Consider the following 25,049-nt stretch of genomic DNA (forward strand, 5'->3'; position numbering starts at 1 on the left):
TGTTTGAACACAAACTGGCAAAAAAAAAGAAAAACAAGAATCAACGATACTTTGGAACATTTTTTTGTTTTATTTTGAATAAACTCAGTTCTCCTTCTCCTGGACGGTCTTTGTTCCACGCAGCCTGCCAGTACGACGGGCAGCAATGAGACCGACCTTGCGACCGGCAGGGGCGTCTCTCCTGATGGTGGAGGGCTTGCCGATATGCTGATGGTTACCACCTCCGAAGGGATGCTCGACAGGCTGAGTGTAGAAGTGAAAAATGAGCGCATGTATGAAAGGAAGCATCACCGCGGGCGCCAGTGCGAGGACACTTACGTTCATGGCCACACCACGGACACGAGGCCAGCAATTCCTCTTGGCCTTGTACTTGTGGTAGGCGCGACCCGCCTTCAGGATGGGCTTGTCAATACGACCGCCACCAGCAACCACACCTGGACACATGAAAAATTTTAAATATAATTTCCTAACAAGTACAAAGATGGTCACGACGAGCCACGTCAGCCAATACTCACCGACGACGGCTCTGTTGGCCGAGGCGATGACCTTCTTTGAACCAGATGGCAGTTTAACTCTGGATTTCTTAGTCTCCGGGTTGTGCGAGATGACGGTGGCGTAGTTTCCGGAAGCACGCGCCAGCTTCCCTCTGTCGCCGGGCTTCTCCTCCACGCAGCAGATGATGGTGCCTTCGGGCATGGTGCCCACAGGAAGGACGTTGCCAATGTTCAGCTGGGCTGAAAGGCGGAACACAAAATAGTTTCAATGTAGACACTAGATTGCGTAACAATAAACATAGCTTCAAGTGTTGCTGTGTGGGTCACCTCAACAACTTCACCTGCCATATTTCTTTTTCAAATGTCAATGTGAAAAGTTCCTCTTACCCTTCTTCCCACAGTAGATGAACTGTCCCGTGTGAATGCCCTCAGCAGCGATGAAGAGCTCTGTCCTCTTCTTGAAGCGGTAAGGGTCACGGAATGCCACTTTGGCCAGGGGGGCACCACGGCCGGGATCGTGGATGATATCCTGGGAGGGACCGGCATCGTCAATTCAGAAATCGCCCACCCAAAAAAAAAGATTGACGGACGTACCTTGACGATTCCCTTAATGTAGCCATGACGTTCAGCGAAGTCAATGTGGCGGAGTTTGGCAGCGCCTTTCCTGTGCTTGACGTGGGCTTTAAATACGGAACCCGCTCCTTTTCTCTGTCCCCTGATCACACGTCCCATTGTGAACTGGAAAGAAAGTTAAGAAAAACATAAGAACACCACAAATTGGATCGTATTGATTTAATGCTAACGCGTTAGCAAGCTAGCTGCCGGTCTTTTCGTATACACCATGCCTTCGACTCATTACACTACTGAAGATCAATAGCTGGACAATTAATGTGCGACATGACAAGAAATGTGACATTTTCTAAATTATTATTAGGTAAATGCATCTGTTGACGCGGTGTCAAGCAACTTAGCTTGCTCATACTAAAATTACGCCATTGCGCCGCTTGGCCACTCACATCTCTTGAAAGTAACAATTTTCAGGGTTATATTTACAAAATAATCACTATATTCCGTACGCTAACGTATTTGGCATCTTCCTAAATGTCCATTTATAGTGGATGACTGAGTTAAATCGTGATTTGCAGCAGATTCGAGGATCACAATGGTGTAAAAGTTGTCCTACCTAAACTCCGTTGACGGAAAGAGGAAGCGGTAGGTACAAGTCAAGATTTTCTTCCGGAGAACTCGCCCATGAGGCTTGTGGGAAATGTAGTCATGTTGAGCAAAATTTTAGGGACGTTTAGAAACGAAATACTTATCTATTAAAATCAGTAATATGTTTAATAGGTGTGGAATAATCACGTGAATGCCTGTGCTGTGCGAATTTTAAATGTATTATGAAACGATCGATGGACAGCTTTACGGACGGATGGATGGACAACAAAAGTAACTTGCCAAAATCACTACAAGAATGCATATTGGCAAGTTAACCAAAATTTCTTCAAATCCCCCTGGAAGTCATTTTCCATGGCCTTACCAAACTCCTCCAATGCCTAACTTTTTACCTCATCAACCACCAGTTTTATTCTATTTGGGCTGCCGGTACCTGTCAGCTCCGTCCAGAAGTCAAATGGCTAAAAAGGCCCGCACTCCTTCTTCAGCTTGATGGTAACTTCTGTAATGATCAGTACTAACTCGTCAATATGGAAGCCCAATACCTCTATAATATCCTTGTGGTTTTATTTGTTTACAGAATTGAAATAACGGGCATTCTCTGTCTAGAATTGACCTTTGGCATAATAACCACTGCCTTATTGCATGAACTAATGGCCCTCCCCCTGCCATCGACGTGGCTAAACAAAGACACTGGATGCAAAAAGCTCCAGAGGAGAATGACGAGGAGAAGAATGAGGTGTCGGCGGGGTTCTTTTGGTTGTGCTAATGCACCACTCTTGCGCGAACCTTATTCAAAGGACATTTAAAAGGAAATAATTAAGAGTCAGTCAGTCACAGATGTCACATGATCGCCCTCGGAACAGATTTGGTGGACAGCTAATATTTGACTAATACTATATTAGTTACTAATACTATATTTGATGAGTGGATATTGCAAAAAAAAAAAGAGAAAAGCAACAACATTCATTAGTATGTCACGAGAGATATTTATTATTAAATGTATCATGGATATGTACTATATGTGTACCATACCACATGTGTTTGTAAAGGTTATTTGTATTTATAAGTTATTCTAAAAACATGAGCAACTTAATTTAATGTTTTATGTTGAATTGAAAACTGCTTACATATTCGTTGTTGATAAGGGCTACAGAAGAAATATTTTTTTTTCCTAACGTGATGAAAAGTTGTGACAAACAATTGTCTGTAAACTAATTTTAAAAATGTGATTGTAATTTTGGCCCAAACTATGCAGGCCTAGATTGTCATTAATAAAATAAGCGATCTGTTTTTAAATAACATGATTAATATTTTGCACACCTATTTTCCCCATGACACATAATGACACCGAAACGCCGATGATTCATTTTGATCCAATTACACAACCGTGCACTTCCACCCACGAGACGTCAAGAGAGTCTCACGATATTTCCGGTCCTCTCCAGGCAGTCAATAGTGGTGATATCTCGCGTTACCTGACCGACTAGCGTCTCATTCCACCACGGTCAATCCCGCCGGCAGCAGCAACAGCGACCGCTTATTTTCGAAACTTTAGAATAAACATAAGTGTCGGCGTTTTATTGATTTTTAAGTGAACGTCTTTTTTTTTTGTTTCGTCAGCCCTTTAAACTATCTCTGCTTTAACTTTGTCCAAACAGACGAGGAAACAAAGTTGCAGTGTAGCCCGGTCGCGCTAACAAAGAAAAAAAATCCTTTCTCCTCAGAAAAGAATCCCCTACTACTCTCTAGTTATGAGTCATGTGGTCGTTGATAATCCACACGGTCTAGATCAGCAGGTAAGTCTTTTTTCTGGTACCTACTTCCGACCCTCTTGTTAAAATGTCGCGGTTTGCCGTTAAGCGCGTTTGATGTCGAGCCTCGTTGATAGCTAAAGCTAACATGGCGACTAGCAAAATGGAGGCGATGATTTCGCTTGTTAGGAAAGGTTGTGATGGCGGATGCCTCGTAACAACCCGCCGAGGCCAATATTTCCCGTGACCACTATTTTTTTTAACCAACCACGTTGGCTTTTTAAACATGAACAGCATACGCTAACTGTCAAGCGTCTGCCTGCCGTTTCGGGTTATATAAAAACAATTTACCGGCCGGTACAGCAGGTTAGCTAACATTGGGCCTTCTCAATCTGAAACGTGGCGCAGAAGAAAAAAAAAAATAGAACCGTTCGCTACGGGTTTTAAAAGCACACACCGGCCAGACTTAAGACACTAACATTCACGCATCCTGGGTTGAATGGTCGCCGATACACTTTTTCGGATGAACGTAACGTTATTTTTAAAAGTTGATCGCGTTTCCTGATATCGATAGACGTCCTCGGATAACACTAGACGCACATGATATTGCAGCGTCTCAAGCGGAACGTAAAATTAAATAAATGCAAATTGTGTCTGCTATTCCATAAACAGTTTTACGTTCAGTAGTGTTAACGTAAAGTATTATGTAATCTCATACTTTTTTTTTTTGTAGCTTGCTGCCCTAGACTTGAACTCTGTTGAGGGACAAGGTGGAGGAACAGGCAGTAAGTATTTGATTAAATTGTAAGGTTTTAAGTGCAGCCGTAATGGTGATTCACATTTGAAGGAAGTGACTGGTGGGGTACACTGTGACCCCCTTTGTCTGAATTTGTACCCCTATTTACTTGATGCATCAGTCTAGTGGCATGGTGTCCTTTCTGTTAAATGCTAGTTACTTTTGAAATTCTGAAATAGGCTCTCTTACTCCTCTTTTTTCAGGACGTTACATTCCACCTCACTTGAGGAACAAAGAAGGTCCCAAAAATGGTGAGTTTTTTTTAATGTACCCGGGAAACCCCATCACCACCCCCCCATTTGGGTCCTTTTGTTTTAAGGACTGAGATCATGGTGGAGGGAGGCCAAATAACAGTCAAAACAATGAGGCTACATATTGCCCAGACAATCTGTTATTCTGCTATGGTAGTATATTTGGTTAACAAGTAACCACTCGATCATTTGATGTTGTTTATAGTTGGGCTAATGAGGCATCCAACTAATTGGCACCAGATTATTTTCGGGGCATAGATGCGCATTTGCACAAACGTCCCCAGTTGCAATGATAGCTTTAATGACAGATAATGTGCCAGGCAGTTTACACTTTAATACATCCTTGAAATGTCACACGCTTGGTTTTTATTTTTTTTTACTGTGCTTTTATTCCACAGCAGGAAATGCGTATTCCGCTGCTAGACAGTGTGGTTATTCAGTGGCACCATTAAATCTCTGTAAGTCCCTTCTGTCTGCTTTTGCTGAGGGCAAATCTGCATATCCACATGCATGAAGTAGTCGTAGCAAAGTCGGTGTGAAGAGGGGTGGGCCAAGGTTAGATTAAGATGGGTGCTCTTTACTTCATTATTTAACCATAGGTTCAAATGATGTCTTATGCTGCTGGCATGCTTGCAGGCAAATATGAAACACTTCAATCTTGACCAGGCAATCATGTAATCTGTGATGCTCAAAAAAAAAATGTAAATCATTACTTCTTATTACATTTCATGGTATTAAAGTAAAACCACTCCCCATTTTGAACTCTACAATAGTCAACTAGTCTTAATGGAATTTTATACCACCCCTGAACATTTTCATGCAAGTCTCTAGCCATTATGCTTTCAGAAATATGCAATGTGCATTAGCATCAACTTTGTAAAAGTGTGAATGCAGTTGCAATTGAATTGTAATGCTTATGTCAATCCAGTTAAAAATATAGCCAAAGATAACATCACCACTTAGTATGTTTAGAAAATTGTTCTACCATTGTTTACATTTGAGGCTGCGTTTTGTATGAATTGATACTGACGGCTCATCAGCTCAAACGTGTAGGTTGTCAAAATCTTCCCTCTTGAATTCCAAATTGTTGCTCACCATTGTAGCGAATGTACATTGTAACTTCCGGTAAGCCAAAGTAACGACACCCACAACACCTCAAGCTCTCTCGGCAGGTTCCAAAACAGTCGAAAATGCGGGTTTAAAAACCAAATTTTTAATCGGACTTTGGTTGAAAATCTACACAAAGTGAATTGCATGTATTACAAAACATTAATAATGAATTTAAAAAAAAAATTCAATTTGACCGATGTCACATGCAATGTTTCTGAGTTCCCCCGAAGCCACGGCAGGCAGAGAGTCAGGGGACCTAAAGAACTAACTCCTCAACATGAGAATGGAATGACCCCGAGGTTGGTAACTATTAGTGCTGAGTCGTGTCCTCACTCTCTCGTATCGCATGAGTCGGTTACTCCATGCAAGTCTTTTTATAGCCTGGTTCCCTACCTTTGCTCACGTTACCCAAGACTGGCCTTGGCCTCTCAAGGGGTTGCCCTTTACCATGCCTACAGCTGAGACTGGCGAAACGCTTGTGGTACACCCTGGCATGCCTTACTGACTCGAGTCAGTGTGTCTTGGCTTTTGGAGCTAAAATCACAAAAATGTGTTGATGATGCTTTTTAATACATGATTGCATTGCCACATCACTTGTGGCTGTTTTTTTTTTTTTTTTTACATTTATTTAACTCAGTGCTTCTCAAATAGTGGGGCGCGCCCCCCTTGGGGGGCGCGGTGCTATTCCTGGGGGGGCGCGTGTGACCCTGGGGAACAGGCTTTTTTTTTGGCAGTACTAGAATAAAGTGTAATTGCGCGTTTACTACAGCAGGGGGCAGTGGCGCTCTCATTGTTACTTCTGTCACGTTTGCGACAGTGCAACATTTTACGACTTACAAGACAAGTTAGGATAGTCACGGTGGGGAGGGGGGGCGCGAATAGTTTTCTTCTTGCTAAGGGGGGGCGTAACAGAAAATAATTGAGAAGCACTGATTTAACTAATACATCTAAAGCCTTATTTTTGTCCCTCCTTTGCCGCGATCAAGACTTGAACATAAAATGACTATTTTCACAAATGGTAGCCTTTGATATAAAATATTATGATAGTATATATTATACTATGTATTAATATTACTGTAGCCACTTGGTGAGGAGTTACGTCTTTATATGGTGACTAAACCGACTTGTCAAGTGAGGTTCCACTGAATACAATTTACTAGAGTACATAGGGCGTGGGGCGAAAGATGGTCTGGTTGGAAAAAAAATTGTAAAGCAAACACAGGTGACGTGACATTGTTAGGAATGGGCTGATATTACATGCTCACCCTATGATAACTGAGCAAAATATCATGGTGTCACAGTATTACCTACTCAAGTACACTTTAAAAATATAGAGTACTGTAATATGTTTTTTAAGGACAATGCAAAAGCACCTGTGTCTCTATCACATCTGACAGATTCTAGTAGCAACAACGATGGGTGTCCAGCATTTGGCGTTATATAATTGCGACAGCAGCAACACGAATTTTCTGCATCTGTCCAGGCTAAAGCTGCTGCTTTCTATTTATTTTTTACCACTTCAGACTTCGATTGTGTGCTGCTTAGGAATCCTCTCAAAAAAAAGAAAAGAACAGCCCGTAACCCCTAACAAACTGTTATAGTGGTAATGGAATCTTTCAAAACTGCTGTAAATTGTCAAACTGGTTATCGGCCTGTGCCCAGGCATAGTATGACTAAATACTGTAATTACATGTACTGCACTCATGAAAAGCAATTAGCGTCATTTGTTTTGTCTTGTGGAAATTTCCATGTTCTCTAGTTTGCATTTTGAAAATTCTGACTTACCATACCTGTATAAAGTATCATGATACGGGTACCGGAACGGTAAAAATCTAAAAAAGAAAAACTGCAAAAGCTGCAAAAATGAAACTGACAAAAGAATTTCAATTCTTACTTAGTCCTCCTTGATGGTTATCTATATGAAGACGTTCCTTAATATGGCGGCGTGAAAACATCTTCTGGGTCGCCTTCAATTTTTTGAGGAGCAAAGATTGTTGCAATTAAGAGACATGGCATGAACACTAGGGGTGGGATGATTAACGTAACACGTTAGGACTATATTTGGATCACAGTACAATAGCACTATACACCATATATACGGCATTCCCGATATAATGTCTGAAATAGTTTAACAATATATCCCGATAATGACTTAAAAAAAACTTAAAAGGAATGCCTAATTGTATATTGATTTAATGCCAAAATTGTACCAAGAAACATCTGCATTGTCACTCGATCTGAGCCCTGTAAATGTAAATACTGAAAAAATTGCTGACGTATGAAATATTCTGCATGGCTCTAAGCATCTGGGGGAAAAAAAACCTCTCCATGTGGTACCAGACTAACAAAGATTTCACTTCTCATAGCATTTGTATTGGTTGGATTATTTGTTGAGCAATTCAACACTTTTACGGGCTTTGTCCTTTAACCAGCACAACAAAACCTCCATCCTGGCTTTGCGGGAAATACTGTGCAGAGTTGAAATATTCCGTCTCAGTTACTGCTCTGACCGTGCCTCTAAAGAGGGAACAATGCCAAGTTGACTGTCCCTTCACACCACATCTGTGCTCTGTACACAAAACCAAGGAAGGGAGGGGGGTCTTAGTGTTTTCAGCTGGAATCAAAGGGGTGTCTGAAACACTCCATATTCAAGATTTGTCAGCACCTCAAGACACTGCTTGGCTCTTTGCTCTGCTCAAATCTAACTTCTGTGAAATTCTGCCAGCGTTTTGAGTACTTGCTGGTATCCTTCAGTCTTTGAATGTTAAAGGTATAAATAGCCTGAATGTTCTTTGCAACCTAAAAGCAATATGCAACATTCTAGTAGGTTCTTTGCGAGACCAATCCTTTTTAAAATTTGTTCTACCCGAGATTCCTCTGGATGGGATGGTGGGCGCAGCAATGGATTTGTGAACGGATACCACGACAACCGCTCAAACGGTGGTGGATTTGGAGGGCGTGGACCCCCTCGCCATGATCGAGGTGAATGACACTTGGCTTAACAAATGTCTCACTGTCATGCTGCTTATCGACTTGCGCAAAATCCGGTCTACATTGACCCTTTCACCCCCCCAAAATTTATGCAAAACTATTGAGATACATGAGTGAATGCCACCTACTGGTCGAAATCCGAATACTCAGGAAATGTTTTTGTTGATGGATTCTTTTCTGCTCCCTTCTAGGATTCGGTGGTTATGAGAACAAGGATGGCAACTGGAGTGGACAAGGCAGAGACAACTCCTTCAACAGCTTTGGGGGACGTAATGACAGGTCAAAGTCTGCCTTCTTTAATGACCGTGGAGCAGGCTCAAGGGGAAGGTGAGACTCTTACTTGCTTCTTACTCTTACTGTCCGTTGGGTCTTTTTATAGGGTAATTTATTCTTGAAACTAATTTTGCCCACTATGCAATTTTGGGGAACAGACAACTCAAATACACCTAATTTACCACTGAAACGGTAAAAATATTTTAAAATGCAATTTTTCTAAATGGAAGTGTTAGTTATCCAAGTAATCCTTAATGTGCCCTTCTAAGGGTAAGGGTGTAAGTGCCATATTTAAACAACCTTGCTCTATTTTCTTTGTATTTGATTGCAAAGTTGTTTGTGGCGTAGTATTGACGTGTTTGTGTGTGTTAAGGTATGAACGTGGCGGCTTTTCTGGCGGAGGAAACAGCCGTTGGGCAGAGGAATCTGGCAGAGAGGAGGATTGGTCCAAGCCGACTGCTCCGAATGAGCGCCTAGAACTGTAAGCCACTCATTTATTGAAATATCCAATGGCCTGCTGTCAGGTTTTTGTGCTTTTCTAAACACAACCTTCTGTCATTTTCTAGTGAGCTCTTCTCTAGCAGCAACACGGGGATTAACTTTGAGAAGTATGACGATATTCCCGTGGAGGCCACTGGAAGCGACTGCCCACCTCACATTGAAAGCGTGAGTTTTTCGCCAGCAGTTGTGTGGCTCTGCTAATGTTTTTGCCCAACTGACTTGATTGAATTGTTGTAGTTCCATGATGTGGACATGGGGGAGATCATCATGGGCAACGTCGCCCTGACTCGCTACGACCGTCCCACTCCAGTCCAGAAGTATGCCATTCCTATTATAAAGTCCAAGAGAGACCTCATGGCCTGTGCCCAGACTGGTAAGATTTGTTTAACTCACAAAGACAGAGAAGACTTGAGTCATTCAATTGTTTTTTTTTTTTTTTAATATATTTTGCTTTATGGTTTATTTTAGGATCTGGAAAGACTGCTGCTTTCCTCCTGCCCGTGTTAAGTCAGATCTACACACTAGGACCAGGAGATGCCCTGCAGGCTGCCAAGAATAATGGACAGGTAACCTGTGTAGAAAATGCTTTAAACAATGCATTCACCCTCATGACGTACGTATGACTCTTAATAGGAAAATGGAAGATATGGGCGTCGTAAGCAGTACCCGCTCTCCCTCGTCCTTGCTCCTACCAGAGAGCTGGCACTGCAAATCTATGATGAGGCCAGAAAGGTGAGCTTGTATGCACAGCCTTGTGTGTCTGCTGCCATCGTCAGCAATATAATACATTGTGCACAGTGCAGCTTTAAATAGTATTAATAATAATATGTTTGTGTCCCGCTCCAGTTTGCTTATCGCTCACGCGTGCGCCCATGTGTGGTATACGGTGGCGCCGACATTGGCCAGCAGATCAGAGAGTTGGAGAGAGGCTGCCACTTGCTGGTTGCCACACCGGGCCGCCTAGTGGACATGATGGAGAGGGGCAAGATCGGTCTTGACTACTGCAAGTCAGTATAACCCCATGGTGAACCTAAAGCTCGGAGAACTCCTGGGATAAGATTTGTTTAATGTTTATTTTTTTAAATGTATAGCTACTTGGTGCTGGATGAGGCTGACCGCATGTTGGACATGGGCTTTGAGCCACAGATAAGACGCATTGTGGAGCAAGACACCATGCCACCTAAAGGCGTCCGGCAGACCATGATGTTTAGCGCCACCTTCCCCAAGGAAATCCAGGTCTCTGTCTAAAGATACTATCTCATAGTGCCAGATGATTATTGGGAAAATCAGCGTTTACTTCCACATCATATTGAGCCATATTAGCTCTCCAGCTAACAATCGGTGTTGCTGCAAAACAAAATACTGATGAGCTGTAAGAACGCTCAAGGGAAGCAGAATATTATTTCATCTGTTTGCTGCGAACACGGGTGTGTTCAGGGGTCTTTGACAAACAGGAACTTTGTTCACACTGCAGTGTTGTGCAAAAATCGTTTTTCTTGGATGATGTTATAATTGTGAGACGCCAAAATCAAAACTCAAATATGATTGCCAGTCTTACTAATTGGGGGGTATGTTTTGTGTAGATCCTGGCGCGTGATTTCCTTGAAGACTACATTTTCCTTGCGGTGGGCCGCGTTGGGTCCACCTCAGAAAACATCACCCAGAAGGTGGTCTGGGTGGAGGACACCGACAAGAGGTCCTTCCTCTTGGACCTTCTCAATGCCACAGGTGAGGACCCATTCCCCCTTTTTTTTTTTTTTTTCTTTTTTTAACCCCCCACCCTCATGTAGCATTTTCCTTGTGGTGCCCCCATGCCAAGCTAAACAGCTTAAGTAGAATGCATTCTGTGTCTAGTAGGCAGTCTGCATAAAATGTGAATGCTATGTACCACACAGGCTTACACTCTGGCCTGGTTTATTTTTATCTTAGTTATTCCCAATGAGATTCAGGAAAATGGGACAGATGCCCCAGAAAAGCCAGGTGAGTGTGAAAACAAAAAAGAAACATCACATCCCACAGTCACCCCTTTGCCCCCGCCCCCCCTTTTTTTAAATTTGATTTGCCCCTTCACTCCCCAGTCAACATGCCGCTCAGTTTTCATCTCCACAGTGTGGATGTCAACCGTTTAAAATGGCTCGGTGTTTCCTGCCATTCGTTGTGGGTGACATGGTCCTGTTAATTAAAATGTGCTCATGTTTGAGGAATGACAAGGTTGAGCTCAGGTTTTTTGTCCTCGCATCTGGAGCAGTTGGGTGTAAATGTGATGTGGAATGGCCTTTCCTATCCATTAAAGACTCTCCATTATACTGGTATTTCAAGATTATGCCCATCTGCAGTACCTGTTTTTAACTCAATTAAATGAAAATTAAAGATAGTCCTGCGTGAAGCTACTTTAATCCCTTTTATAATTTTTAATTTATTTTGGTTACCTTTTGTCACGACCTAGAACAGTGGTGGGCAACACCGGTTCTCTGGCTGCTTTTCTGCATGTCTTTCCCGATACATCTGATTGAAATGATCAACTTTAGAAGCCTGATAATGATGCTGATGTGACTTTTGGACAGCAGTTGCTCACCCGTGATCAAGAACTAGTTCTACGTCCATTCTAGGCAGAAATGCACCAATTATGAATGCCCTACATCATTTTCTTTTTTCTGTTTTTACAGGCAAAGACTCACTGACTCTTGTGTTTGTGGAGACCAAGAAAGGTGCAGATGCTTTGGAGGACTTCCTGTATCATGAAGGCTATGCCTGCACCAGCATCCACGGTGACCGGTCTCAGAGAGACCGTGAGGAAGCTCTTCACCAATTCCGCTCAGGGCGCTGCCCAATCTTGGTGGCAACGGCTGTAAGTAATAAAAAAGAAAAGAGTTATGCTCAATGTGAGGTAGATTACATAATGTTGGTTTTGGTGTGCTAGGTGGCTGCGAGAGGTCTGGACATCTCTAACGTGAAGCACGTCATTAACTTTGACCTGCCCAGTGACATTGAAGAATACGTTCACCGCATTGGCCGTACGGGACGTGTGGGCAACCTTGGTATGAATTTTTTCCAATGATGTTTTATTTTTTTTAAAAAACCAAGAATAACAAAACAGGTTCTACCTATAGCTGTGGTATGGCAAGTGATCCTAGTTAAAGTAAGCCATTATAAATTAAACAGAACCACTTTTCTAGTGGTAAAAGTGGCAGTCACGTGCTAGCGTGTTCGCTGGTTCAACAGGTAACTTTCAAGTGATTCTGAATCTTAAAGTGCTGTATGACCATTTACCATTTTGATCGAATTGGATTATAAAATGTCTTTGCTTTGGAAAAAGTTGGCGTAGCCCTTTGATTCCATTTGAAAGCATGTTGATAACTCATTTCGACTCATTTCATCATGACGCATCAAATTGATAATGAAATTTCCATGTAACCATTTTTAATGAATGTTTTTTAGTTGTAACCATAGTATCCACGCACATTTGTCTCTTTATTTGCTAACTAATGTTGCAAGTTCCTTAATATTTGTGTTGGGTTGTTCACGCACAGGTCTGGCCACGTCGTTCTTTAACGACAAAAACAGCAACATAACCAAAGACTTGCTGGACATTTTAGTGGAGGCCAAACAGGAGGTCCCCACCTGGCTTGAAAGCCTGGCCTATGAGCACCAGCACAAGAGCAGCAGTCGTGGTGGTCGCTCCAAGAGGTAACTTGCACACATCTGACAGTAGCGCAATGGCAATCCCCACAAAGGCGATCACGTACTGTTATAAGCTGGAAATTATGTCCATTCGTGTGTGTTAGGGCTGGTCAATAAAATGTGTCCAAGCTGCATATTTGGCCATGAAAATGGTCATCACCTACTGCATGACAGTAAACAGGCATATTTTTGGTCTTCAGTAGTGTTTAACAGTGGTTGTTTGCTAATGTTATCAAGTGTAAGTTGTAAAATGTTAATTTTCTGATGGAGCATATTTTTGTTCAGTTTTGTTTTACTGATTTATTAGATTATGTTGTTCTGGGTCCAATATCGAGGTTCTTTACAAATATAGTATATAATCAAAGTCAAAATTTTGGTGTCGTGACAACCTCCCAATGTTTAGCAGGTTTTCCGGCGGCTTTGGTGCTCGGGACTATCGACAGACACCAGGGGGATCTGGAGGCTTTGGTGGCAATCGCACTGGCCGACCCTCTGGCGGACACGGAGGGAACCGCGGCTTCGGCGGAGGTTAGTCATGTGCCTGATCTGTACATTTTTTTTAGATGAGGCATTTTTGTTATATTCACGTTATGCACAGCAGAAAACCATATTTTGTTGCCCGAAAACATTTCTCCAGTGAGGAAATCTCCAAATAACAATAACGAAACAAATGAAATATATTTCAGTTTAAACTTAGTATCAATTCAAAAACTTGAGACATTAATTTACAAAAAGCAATCAACAATTCTACGGTAGTTTCACAGCTGTGCGTTTACAAATTTAAAACTTATGAGAAGCTGTGGAAGTGTTACAACAAAGACATTGTGGAAAGCCTGTCATTATACAAAAGCAGAATAAGAATAGAACTTATGAATATCCCATTGCAGTTTGTGAAAAACATGCACTAAATTTGCTGACACAGACAACGTTGTTAGTGTTAAAGGTCTCAAACCCGCAAATTAGCATCCTATTCTTGCAACAGTTGGGTACCATTTATACCAAAATGTACTACTTTAACAAAAAAACAAAATGGAGGCTACCTGATGGTCACCACCTGAGCTATACCAGCTGAAGCTGACCCAAATTTTGTGTTGCGTCCTCAGGTGGCTTCGGAGGCAACTTCTACGGCAACGACGGCTACGGAGGAAACTACAGCCACTCAGGAAGTGTGGACTGGTGGGGCAACTAGTCGCTAGAGGAGTAGGTTGCCATGCCACCCTGATGGAAAACCACATGTTTAAAAAGAAAAAACGCCAGACCCTAACCACCCTCCCTGTGTAGCTTCACTGACACACAGTACATTAGCCAGCCTGGTTCTCGGCCAGGCGCTCTTCTCAAAACGATCGCACGAGCGCAGCGTGACGCTAAGGAAAGTCGGCAGCAGCACGTGTACGCGTGCATGTGTACTGCAGTGGCGAGCGCACCTCTGAGTGTGAGCATGGACTCTGACTTAATGCACAGTCACTATTTGAAGAAGCATTTTGGGGGACAAGAAATCCCTCAACCCCCAAAATTGCCAAACCAACAACCGGAGGATCACTTGTGTATTCATGTTCTCTGCCTTTTGGAATTGAAACAGGATAAATCTGTTCATATTTCACCAGATGGAAAAAATGGCCAAGAGCCCAAATTTTAGTTTTGACTGTTTAGTTTGATGTTACATAGAAAGGTTAGAAATAAGAGAAAATAAGCTCATAAGAAATCAAACCTTGGCAAAAGTAGGGTTTTGTGGCTCTTTGAGTCACGATTCCATTTGAACCTCAAATTTTCTACCAAACAGCTGACGGGCCCACTGTGCCGCTCTGAATTATCTGCGTTTTAATATCTTTTTTTTGCTCACTCTATCCTGAACTGGCTCCTTTTGATGATAACGTCAAGGTGATGGTTGTTCTTGGAAACGAACCATGCCCCTGAAAATGCGCGTCATCCAGTTCAGTGCCAGCAATGGCTGATGTTTCAAAAAACTTATTACTCCATTTTGTTTTCCTTCTTATTTCAATTGACTTGACAGTGTTACGGCAGCTACCATGTTACCGAGCGCTAGCTACACAAAGTGGGCGGTGTTTTTGTTGTTCACTTTTTTTTTTTTTTTGATGTACAAAAATGTAGAGAGAAAAAAATCGGACTTGGTTATTTTATTTGCTTGCATCGAAACAAAAAACGCCTGCATAAATGATGAAAGTAGGCTGCATTAAAAGGACCACCGCATCGGGAGGGCATATATTGCAGCGTCGACCATCTCGCACTGCGACTGTCTGCATTTGCAAGTGTTATGTTTTTTGGTCAAGGTTAAAGGTCACATGAGTGGCAGGCTTAAAGATTTTCTCATTTTCAAGCTGCGATTTGCAAGGGCGGGTACCGCGTTAAAGCAGGGGTTGGCCATGCGATCAGGGCAACAGTGTAGAACTAGATTTTTCCTGCGTTCAGTGAGTACCCGATAGGAAAAAAGGTTCCCCACCCCTGTTATAAAAGATTATTTATCAATTCAACCAGGAAGTGAGGAGGTGAGGCTAAGAGTCCGAGGGTGCAGTTGTCATTGGTGTAACCACTGGATGAGGGAGGGTTTCATGTTCCTTTTGGGGGGGAGGGGGGTCCTTTAAAGTACTGTCTGCACGGTCACACATCAGCCAGTGTCCCGATGCTCGGATTCTCTCATCAGGTGTGTTGTGCCTTGAAAACGTTTTTTTTTTTTTTTTTTGATAAAACTAATGCGAATTGAAGCAGATGACCTGATCGCGTTGAGAAGCCGGCGTCGAATGGTGCTACTTGATTTCGCCACGTCGATAACCCTCGTGCGTGCGTGCGTGCATGCTTGTGCCCATAGTTTTACTAACATTCTTTTATTGCACATCCAGAGTTTTATAAAAATGTCTGGCTTATGTGTCCTTAGGCTTCCAAATACAGTGTGTGTGAAGATTGGTAATGTTTGGGGGAGTTTGAGAGGGGAAAAAAAAAAAAAAAACGCAGCTTGTTTACAAATGGGGCTGGGTTCAAAATGTTAAGAAACAGGATTTATTTGGGACCAGGGGGGATTAGCAGTTGGTGGGTTGGGAATTTAGCAATTTGCACAGATTTCTAGATTCTACTTTTGCTGCTAGTTTTTGTGTAATTTATTAAGCATTTTTGACAAATATTTATTTTTGTAAGCCTCAAAAGTGATTCTTTGAAAGTTTCAGAAAACTTGACCAAAAGACAGTACAAAAAAAACAAACGAAAAAAACACTGGCACTTGAATGTTGAATGTCACCTGTATGCGTGAAATTTCTATATTCCGGGTAGTGTGAGCTTTTTAATGTTCAAGATACATCGTACTCAATACCTACTTGATGATAAAATCCACATCTGTGTTCAGGGCCTCTGCGGGGCCAGTCATCTGATTTATTCAAATTCTCCCTATTGATCTGAGGTAAACAAAAATAATTGCAAATGGAATTGAAGAAAAAAAAAACATGCCAAGGTTTGGACTCAAGCTGTCAAAGAGCAAAATCTGTTTCCTAAGCGTAGCGTTGAAGTGTTCTGATTCTCCTACTGTGTGCGTAATAACTCTTGATTTGGTCCGACTTTTTCTCCAGTAAATGTCTGGCACATGGCAATCCTAAAAGAAACGAACATGTGGTTTATTGTCATTGTTGTATTTGCATATATATATTACTGCTCTCCAGTTCTTGTGGAGGTGGAACATGTCGAGCCCGGACGCTTCCGGTCCCGTATCTGCCGTCAAATTTAGAACTTCAGAGCTGTTTAGATGTAGACTTTGCTTTCTGTAGTAGCTTCCAGGCTAAAGTGCAGCTTGGGAAATAACTGCTGCACATTTGTATGATTTTAATCAGAATAAATATGTTTGAATGCAAAAGTTTCTGGAAAGCAAACTCCAGCATGTTTACTGTAGTAGTAAGAGGGTGGGAGAGTTGCCTGTAGCAATACTGCCCTCCCTCCCTTTCTAATTGGTATTGATTGGATGGGCTTTGTTTCTTTTGAGGAAATTCTATAAAGATCTCATTTGTAATTGCGTCTGTGTCTGTGGTCTTATTTCCGTAAAAGTTCATTTCACTTGGACCACTGATTTTTTAAACTCGTTTAAAATTTTAATTCCACAATTTGTTTTAAGACTCATTCATTCCCTATAGTGTTGGGCAATTAATTGACATTTAGTAATGATTCTAATTTTAACACATTTTCACAGTTTGTCTGTTTTTGATCAGGAAAGTAAAGATTTTTTCTATTCATTAATAAAACCATTCACCTTTCCATGGCTGATTAGAAAAAAAAAAAGCAAGAAATTAGCAGCCACCTTATAGTCAAAGTGCAGTTTCTGTCACATTTGTCTTGTTTTCCTTTCCCCAAGATACGGAAAGCTTCAGCAGGTCCAGAGAACAAATTGCTGATGACCACCTCACCGGCGTCATGGAGGGAGCTCTTTGGCGACTAATTGACGGCTGGTGAGAAACTGAAATAGTTAAGCTAATCTTGTCTTTAAGAATTTCACAGGTGGATGCAAATAAGCGTAGAAATATGCATCTGAATTTTGGTGGCAATCACAAATTTCAGACACAAGGTGACAACAGAATGTGACAAACCAAGCCAGGATTATCAGGAAAAAAAAGTCAACTAAATGGCTACTGCTCTGCCCTTGTCCCATTTACTGTCTTGTTTATTCCTGTAGGAAAGCACTCGAGCAAAGTGGGGCGCAAAGCTCCCCCCCCCCCCCTCCTCCGATGACCTCCATTTGCCTTGGCAATGTTGGACCTGCTCGAGCTTTTTAGGCAGCAAACGCATGCCACGTTAGACAGAGTACATCCACTTCTGTTACACCCTGCCTGCCCCAGTTTTGGCAGTTTTCATTGGTGTCACGGGGAGGGCGGAGTGGGAGGATAGAGGTCACATGGCATGTAATGCTCATCAGATATGCATTCATACCTGCATTGCCAGTAACACCCATTAAAATTGGGTTGGATAATATTTGGTGTCGTCAAACAAAAAATGGTTTCACACTTGGACCGAGCGTAACCGTCCCGCCAAGAGTCCTCACGAGAAAATTTGGCCCACAGATATCAAAGGATAAGTATACACACACACACAATCGTCATTTTGAACGATTGTCATCAGATCTCATAACTGCTACGCTTGGCTCATCCTTTAATCCACTTTTAACAGCTGCACTTTTTAGCTCTTCAACTTCAAGCCCCTTGTCTGTATGTGTTGGTGTCTTTTTAGCTTTGTGGGCACCATCCTTTCCATCCCATAATACGTTTTTGGGATATTTAGTTTGCTTGGTGCGTGTGTGTGTGTGTTTGCGCGCATGGGTTCCCAAGTTAACGCTCTGCCTCGCTCGCTTTACTTCGTTAATCCTGCTGCTCTATGGATCAGAACATCCACGGGGATTTGCCTGCCATTAAGCGATGGCTTTTTGCTCCGTGCGTGTGTGTGTGTTTGTGTGTGTGCAGACACACATTCCAGGAGTAGGAGGCTCAAGTGTTTTACTGGAAAACGGACATTGAGCAAGCTGAAGGCACACATGGGATGCACAGCACGGATGCAAGGACGAGTGCTTGGATGGCGACATTTTATTATTTTTGTTCTCATTCCGCACATGGATGCGACCATCACGAAAGATCTACAGGTAGCACTTCCTTTATGTCCTGATATCCCCCCTGATGTCAGACATTTTCTAGGAATTTATTTTTTGGGTGATCATTTCAGTTGTCTCTTCTTTTCTTCCATGTCATTTCAGAGCTGCGTTAATCCCGGCATCTCCCAGATGACAGTCGACAGTAATGACGTTCATCGCTTTCACTGGTCAGTTAAAAGAAAATGACCACATAATCATTGGTTGTAGATTTCCCAATTGTGTTGGAGTGTCAAGAGGACGATTAAGCTAAGAGGTGAAATTCCCGCAATGACAGTAGCGATTGTGGTGTGGCGAGGAAGTGCAGTGTAGACAATGTATGTTTCTCAAATTCTCATCTCGGACTACTAATTTCCCTCCAATACTTTCACAAATGTCCTTAAACTTTCTCATGTAGGTAATTACTGAAGATACTATTGATTCCAAACAGAAGATCTAGCTACTAGTTCCCTTGAAACACAAATTTCACAATTTCCCAATTTGACTAGTTTTGCTAAAACTCATTGTAATTTCCATTTACTGGTGCTAATTGTGGTGACCACAGTGTTGGGAATTGATTAATGCACTTAGTTAATATTTTGGATTTGGTATCACCCTCAGTCTCTGTGCTGTGCCTGCTGCCGCCGCCGGCGCTGGCCCGCTGGGCATGCGCTCGAGCTTGTCCGCAGTACTGTACCTGCACGCAGGAGAAGAGCTGCAGCGTGCTGTGTGACCGCTCCAGCCTGGCTGAGCTGCCCAGAGAGTTTCCCTGCGAAGCCTCGGCCATCAACCTGGACAAGAACAGACTCAAGTTCCTGTCAGAACGGGCCTTTGGTACCTTACCATCGCTCAAGTCTCTCTCGCTGGACCATAACAACATCTCCTTCATCACACCTGGAGCCTTCAAGGTCAGAAGGACCACTATTACTACCACTCTCGCTCTCACAAATACATACTTCTCCAGAACCTTTTGACTGTTCATTGCTCTTTGGGTCCTCCCCCAATTAAATGTTGTCTTCGGCCTACTTTCAATCAGCATAATACACTGTTGTTTGTTGCTCAGGGCCTCTCCAACTTGGTGGAATTGAAAATGGCGCACAACGATTACATCAGCTACCTTCACACCCGGACCTTCACAGGCCTCAAGAAGCTGGTGCGCCTCGACCTGTCCGACTGCAACCTTTTCAACATCCCGGACCGGATCTTCATCGAGCAGACGGCGCTCAAAGAGCTGCTCTGCTTCCAGAACAAATTCCGCAGGATCCCCGGCGCCATCCGGGGTATGGAAAACTTGACCCACATCTACCTGGAGAAGAGCAAGATTGAGGCGGTGGCTTACAACTCACTGCTGGGCCTTGGCAGCCTTAAGTAAGTTGCTGGGCCGTAATACGCCTGCGGTATGGTTGGGATCACTGCTTGTGGAACCACTTGACCAACTCTGTAGAGCTACGAGCTATAGTACAATTCGGAAATGCTACACCCATTCAAGCCCGTTTTGGTACTTGAAGTCTTTGACTGACATTCCCTTCAATTGTTCCCTTATCATTCCAGGTACCTGAACCTCCAAGAGAACCGCATCAATGTCATCCACGACGGGGCCTTCCAAGACCTCGTGCGACTGGAAAACTTCTACCTCAACGACAACCTGTTGTCTGACCTACCGCGACTTGCCTTTAAGGGCCTCAGTCGCCTCAAGATGCTCAACCTCGGTGGGAACCGGCTGACCAACATCTCTAAGACATGGTTCAGTGACCTGTTGGAGCTGGAGATCTTGTATCTGGACAGAAACCAGTTGGTGTACATTGAGGAAGGAACCTTTGAGAACCTAACCAGCCTAATCACCCTCCACCTGAACAGCAACAACCTCACCACTCTCCCCTTCCCGGTGTTCCAGCCGATCTTCTTCCTGGGTCGTCTCTACCTCTTTAAGAACCCCTGGGAGTGTGACTGCTCCTTGGAATGGCTGAAGGAGTGGATGGAGAACTATAATCTGGTGCGAGACATCCCGTGCTCGTCACCGACGTCGGTAGCAGGACTCGATCTGGGCGAGGTGGTCTTTGCCAAATTTAACGGTACATGCATTGACCCCGCCGAACTGAACCTGACCACGGTGTCCTCAGAGGTGGCCTCCACTACAGAGAACCGCTTCAACAGCCTAATTTCCAGGCTGCTGCAACAGGAACACCGGGAAGAGGCGCTCAATGGAACAGACGGCGCTCGCAACGGCACGCTGCCGGAATCTGAGGACAGACTGCTCGCTGCAGGGGTCAGAGGGCAACATAGTCAAACGCAGTTGCTGGCCGGCTCTTTCCTTGTGGCTTGGCTCGTCTTTGCCTTCTCCTGGATAAACAGTGGCTTTTCTTGCACATGAATGAATGGAATATTTTCTAACCGCAGATGCACTGATATACATGATGGACAATATTCAAGATGAACTCATAAGAGAAGTGATCTTAAAGATATGAGGTGTTGATTTTATTAATAGGATTAGGCGTTAGGGTTAGTTTTCTCCCACATGATTCACCAACATATGAAGGCTTTTCTAATGGCAGACATGCAGATTGAGACGATGACTTCATGTATCGCTACCAATATTGATAGTTGAACTCATTACATACGAGAAGCAAGCGTTCCAGTCTGGTGTTGAATCAAATGTACACATTTAGTTTGGTATTTTAATCAAGATGACCAATATTCATAGCACACGTGCTCTTTTTGTATGTTTCAAAGTTAAAGGTTGATGTAGTGAAACAGATGTCCTGTTCTAGCATTTTTTTTTTTCTCGCTGCATAAAAGCATTAATCTTCTTATCGCTTGTGAGTTGTTGACGTGCCTGTGCCTCCTATGGATGGACCCTCCCCCTTTCCCCATGCATGGTTGGGATCCTACTACACACAACCCGGCAGTGTCATTGACATATGTGTATGAATGAGGATGTGGGGTAATCGTGTGTAAAGATTAATGAACATTCCTTTGATGCTCTATGAATAAACTCAAATATGACCATTGTGTGAGCTGCTTTTGTTTATTCTCAGATATTCTTGTAAAAATTTCAATTCATATCACAAGTGGACATTTTAGAACAAACTACGAGTATGAATATTTCCCTTAATAACAGGGCTACTATTGTAGACACGATGCGGTACTGTCGTTGTGTGTGTTTTTTTTTAAGACTGTTATGCAAGGTGTTATAAAACACGCTTTTGATTTCATTTGAATTGAGCTTCCTCGGTTCTGCATTTCAATGAGCAGCTCTTCCAGTCACTATCATCTGTGTTTTGAGTGAGTCATGTAAACATTTTCAAAAGCTATATTTGCTGTGTATATTTAAATTAATGTATGTATACAATTTAGAAGCATAATTAAAACACATGCTCCTTGAGTATTCATGTTGTTACATCACTGAAAGCTTGCTTATACACGCGTGCCATTAGAAGTAAGTGACTGCATACCTGAGCACTGGGACAGCCGGGACACATGGAATATTTATATAAATTTCCAACAATGATGTAATCAAGGAAAAAAACATTTAACACTGAAGCTCAGAAAGCAAGTTATAACATCACTCAAAAGTCCTTTTGTCATATTTATCAGATGTCATGAATCTGGCCGACAAGATGACGAATAAATATAACCAACCTCCTTTGTGTCAGTGTTGTCTGAATGGTCCAGTGGTTAAAAGATTTGCCTTAAATTCAGAAGATCTGAGTTTGAGTCTCACTCTGTTAATTTTCTAAATAGAGCATAGAGCTGGATTTGAACCACAGTTGCTTGTCCTATATATACTGTTTGGTCACCTTGGTCTGGAGATGTCAGTTTTGTTGTGTATTTTAAGTATATGTCAACAGTGTTGTTAATAAATGTTTGTTGAGAACTTTGAGTCTTACATCATGCTAATCTTTAAAACCAATTCTCTCAAAAGATTCGTTCAAACGAATCGTTGAATGAATCAAAGGTCACAGATGTCAAGCTCTAGTCCTTGGGGCCGCATTCCAACATGTTTTCCAAGATTCCCTCGTTAAGTGCACCTGCGTGAAAAGTTTGAGCTTAGCAGAACGTGAAAATGAACAAAATCTTTTCACGCAGGTGTGTTTAACGAGGGTAACTTGAAAAACATATTGGAACGCGGCCCCGAAGACTAGAGCTTGATACCTGTGACCTTTGACCATGATATTTCCCTAATAAAGTGGCCTGTTATTAGGTACACTTGAAAATGGCGGTGTACCTAATGGAATGTCTGTGTGATTCCCTCGTTAAGTGCACCTGCGTGAAAAGTTTTAGCTCCTGCAGAACGTGAAAGTGGCTAAAACTTTTCACGCAGGTGCGCTTAACGAGGGTCACTTGGAAAACATGTTGGAACGCGGCCCTTCGAGGACTGGAGGTCGGCACCCCTGGTTTAAGTGAAAAGTGCCACACCCGCCCTCACCCCCACTTTCTGATTGGCTGTTTGATCTGTGACGTCATTCGGACACTCCATTAGGTACACCGCCATTTTCAAGTGTACCTAATAACAGGCCAGTTCATTAGGGAAAAATCATGGCCAATGCTTAACTGAAAGTGAAAAGTGCCACACCCGCCCTCACCCCCACTTTCTGATTGGCTGTTTGAGCTGTGACGTCATTTGGACACTCCATTAGGTACACCGCCATTTTCAGGTGTACCTAATAACAGGCCAGTTCATTAGGGAAAAATCATGGCCAAAGCTTAACTGAAAGTGAAAAGTGCCACACCCGCCCTCACCCCCACTTTCTGATTGGCTGTTTGATCTGTGACGTCATTCGGACACTCCATTAGGTACACCGCCATTTTCAAGTGTACCTAATAACAGGCCAGTTCATTAGGGAAAATTCATGGCCAAAGCTTAACTGAAAGTGAAAAGTGCCACACCCGCCCTCACCCCCACTTTCTGATTGGCTGTTTGATCTGTGACGTCATTTGGACACTCCATTAGGTACACCGCCATTTTCAGGTGTACCTAATAACAGGCCAGTTCATTAGGGAAAAATCATGGCCAAAGCTTAACTGAAAGTGAAAAGTGCCACACCCGCCCTCACCCCCACTTTCTGATTGGCTGTTTGATCTGTGACGTCATTCGGACACTCCATTAGGTACACCGCCATTTTCAAGTGTACCTAATAACAGGCCAGTTCATTAGGGAAATTTCATGGCCAAAGCTTAACTGAAAGTGAAAAGTGACACACCCGCCCTCACCCCCACTTTCTGATTGGCTGTTTGATCTGTGACGTCATTTTGACACTCCATTAGGTACACCGCCATTTTCAAGTGTACCTAATAACAGGCCAGTTCATTAGGGAAAAATCATGGCCAAAGCTAACTGAAAGTGAAAAGTGCCACACCCGCCCTCACCCCCACTTTCTGATTGGCTGTTTGATCTGTGACGTCACACAGACACTCTTTTAGGTACGCTGCCATTTTCATGTGTACCTAATAACAGGCCACTTTATTAGGGAAAGATCATGGCCAAAGCTGAACTGAAAAGTGCCACCCTCACCTCCTAATTAGCTGGTTGATCTGTGACGTCACACGGACACTCTATTAGGTACACCACCATTTTCAGGTGTACCTAATAACTTCATGCATTTTTTGTACGTGTCAAGAATGTGTATTTGACTACTGGCTCTTTATTTTGGGGGTCACCAACACATTACACAACGTAAAACACATTTACATAATGTCACATAAAGCAGTTAACCAAATGTCATATTTTTGTTTTCATGCCCCAAAAAATAAAAACAAGGAATAAAACACCAGACAAGTTTTAACAGGTTTTAATGTTTATTTAAAAAAAAATAAAAGTAAATTTCAAACCAGCAATCTAATGTGAAATTACAGTAGATATGTTGGAATAAATTTAGGCGTATATATGCATACACGTTATTTTAAGTGTTGAAAAATAAAGATGACCCAAAGAGAAGCATAATCTCCCCGTTGTTGCATAACGGCGCATCCCTTCATGCAATAAAGTTAGCCGTTAGCTTGGAGAAAACGCGCATAAAAGAAGTGGCGTTGAGTGGTTCTTTCTTTCCTTGGCAAATCGTAAATCTACATTCTGGTTTACGTAGTTCACGCCAGGAGACGCAACACGTTCACTGTGTGATCGCCTGATGCACGGGAAGGAAGCCAGTGGACCCATTGACTCGTTCGCGAACGGGAAAGTCAGGATTCGTTCCCTCACTGATCCGTTCTCGCGATGAACTGGAAATGCAAATCAATCACTAACTCGTTTACTCACAGATCCATTCGGTTATAAACAGGAAATGCAATTCACAACTAGTTTGTGAAGGGAAGTGACGTCATTTTCTTCTTCGTTTTGTTCTACGGCGAGGTGGCATCAGCTTCAATGTGCATTACCGACACCTACTGGTTGAAGTCATATGAACTGAAAAAAGAACGAATCTC

General features: G+C 42.7%; 3 protein-coding genes across 13 annotated transcripts; 2 read left to right on the forward strand and 1 right to left on the reverse strand.

The window, feature by feature from the left end:
* Positions 1 to 47: 47 nt before the first annotated feature.
* Positions 48 to 1,745, reverse strand: rpl8 (ribosomal protein L8). 2 transcript variants are annotated; one of them, XM_061286235.1, is made up of 6 exons: positions 1,678 to 1,745; positions 1,089 to 1,232; positions 882 to 1,023; positions 516 to 734; positions 319 to 434; positions 48 to 243 (listed from the first exon to the last, which is right to left on the reverse strand). In XM_061286235.1, exons 2-6 carry the CDS (start codon positions 1,224 to 1,226, stop codon positions 85 to 87), a joined length of 774 nt encoding a protein of 257 aa, XP_061142219.1. In that variant the 5' UTR covers positions 1,227 to 1,232; positions 1,678 to 1,745; the 3' UTR covers positions 48 to 84. The 2 variants fall into 2 exon arrangements, with proteins under 2 accessions (XP_061142219.1, XP_061142218.1); XM_061286234.1 differs by lacking the exon at positions 1,678 to 1,745 and adding an exon at positions 1,511 to 1,535.
* Positions 1,746 to 3,122: 1,377 nt separating this feature from the next.
* On the forward strand, positions 3,123 to 17,030 carry ddx3xa (DEAD-box helicase 3 X-linked a). 9 transcript variants are annotated; one of them, XM_061286434.1, is made up of 20 exons: positions 3,123 to 3,466; positions 4,155 to 4,206; positions 4,421 to 4,468; positions 4,867 to 4,926; positions 8,450 to 8,560; positions 8,761 to 8,896; positions 9,216 to 9,323; positions 9,409 to 9,508; positions 9,581 to 9,716; positions 9,812 to 9,909; positions 9,977 to 10,075; positions 10,190 to 10,350; positions 10,435 to 10,579; positions 10,927 to 11,071; positions 11,273 to 11,323; positions 12,010 to 12,191; positions 12,264 to 12,381; positions 12,874 to 13,030; positions 13,431 to 13,552; positions 14,128 to 17,030. In XM_061286434.1, the coding sequence occupies exons 1-20, from the start codon at positions 3,422 to 3,424 to the stop codon at positions 14,211 to 14,213; spliced, it is 2,160 nt and encodes a 719-aa protein (XP_061142418.1). In that variant the 5' UTR covers positions 3,123 to 3,421; the 3' UTR covers positions 14,214 to 17,030. The 9 variants fall into 9 exon arrangements, with proteins under 9 accessions (XP_061142418.1, XP_061142420.1, XP_061142417.1 ...); XM_061286433.1 differs by having other exon boundaries at positions 3,125 to 3,466; positions 13,428 to 13,552; XM_061286436.1 differs by lacking the exon at positions 11,273 to 11,323 and having other exon boundaries at positions 3,124 to 3,466.
* Positions 17,031 to 17,152: 122 nt separating this feature from the next.
* On the forward strand, positions 17,153 to 21,640 carry nyx (nyctalopin). Of its 2 annotated transcripts, XM_061286444.1 has the most exons (6): positions 17,153 to 18,644; positions 18,756 to 18,820; positions 19,251 to 19,537; positions 19,693 to 19,782; positions 19,876 to 19,997; positions 20,181 to 21,640. In XM_061286444.1, the coding sequence occupies exons 2-6, from the start codon at positions 18,799 to 18,801 to the stop codon at positions 20,998 to 21,000; spliced, it is 1,341 nt and encodes a 446-aa protein (XP_061142428.1). In that variant the 5' UTR covers positions 17,153 to 18,644; positions 18,756 to 18,798; the 3' UTR covers positions 21,001 to 21,640. The 2 variants fall into 2 exon arrangements, with proteins under 2 accessions (XP_061142428.1, XP_061142427.1); XM_061286443.1 differs by having other exon boundaries at positions 19,693 to 19,997.
* Positions 21,641 to 25,049: the final 3,409 nt, after the last annotated feature.

This window comes from Syngnathus typhle, linkage group LG9 (genome assembly GCF_033458585.1).
Source record: "Syngnathus typhle isolate RoL2023-S1 ecotype Sweden linkage group LG9, RoL_Styp_1.0, whole genome shotgun sequence".
NCBI lineage: Eukaryota > Metazoa > Chordata > Actinopteri > Syngnathiformes > Syngnathidae > Syngnathus > Syngnathus typhle.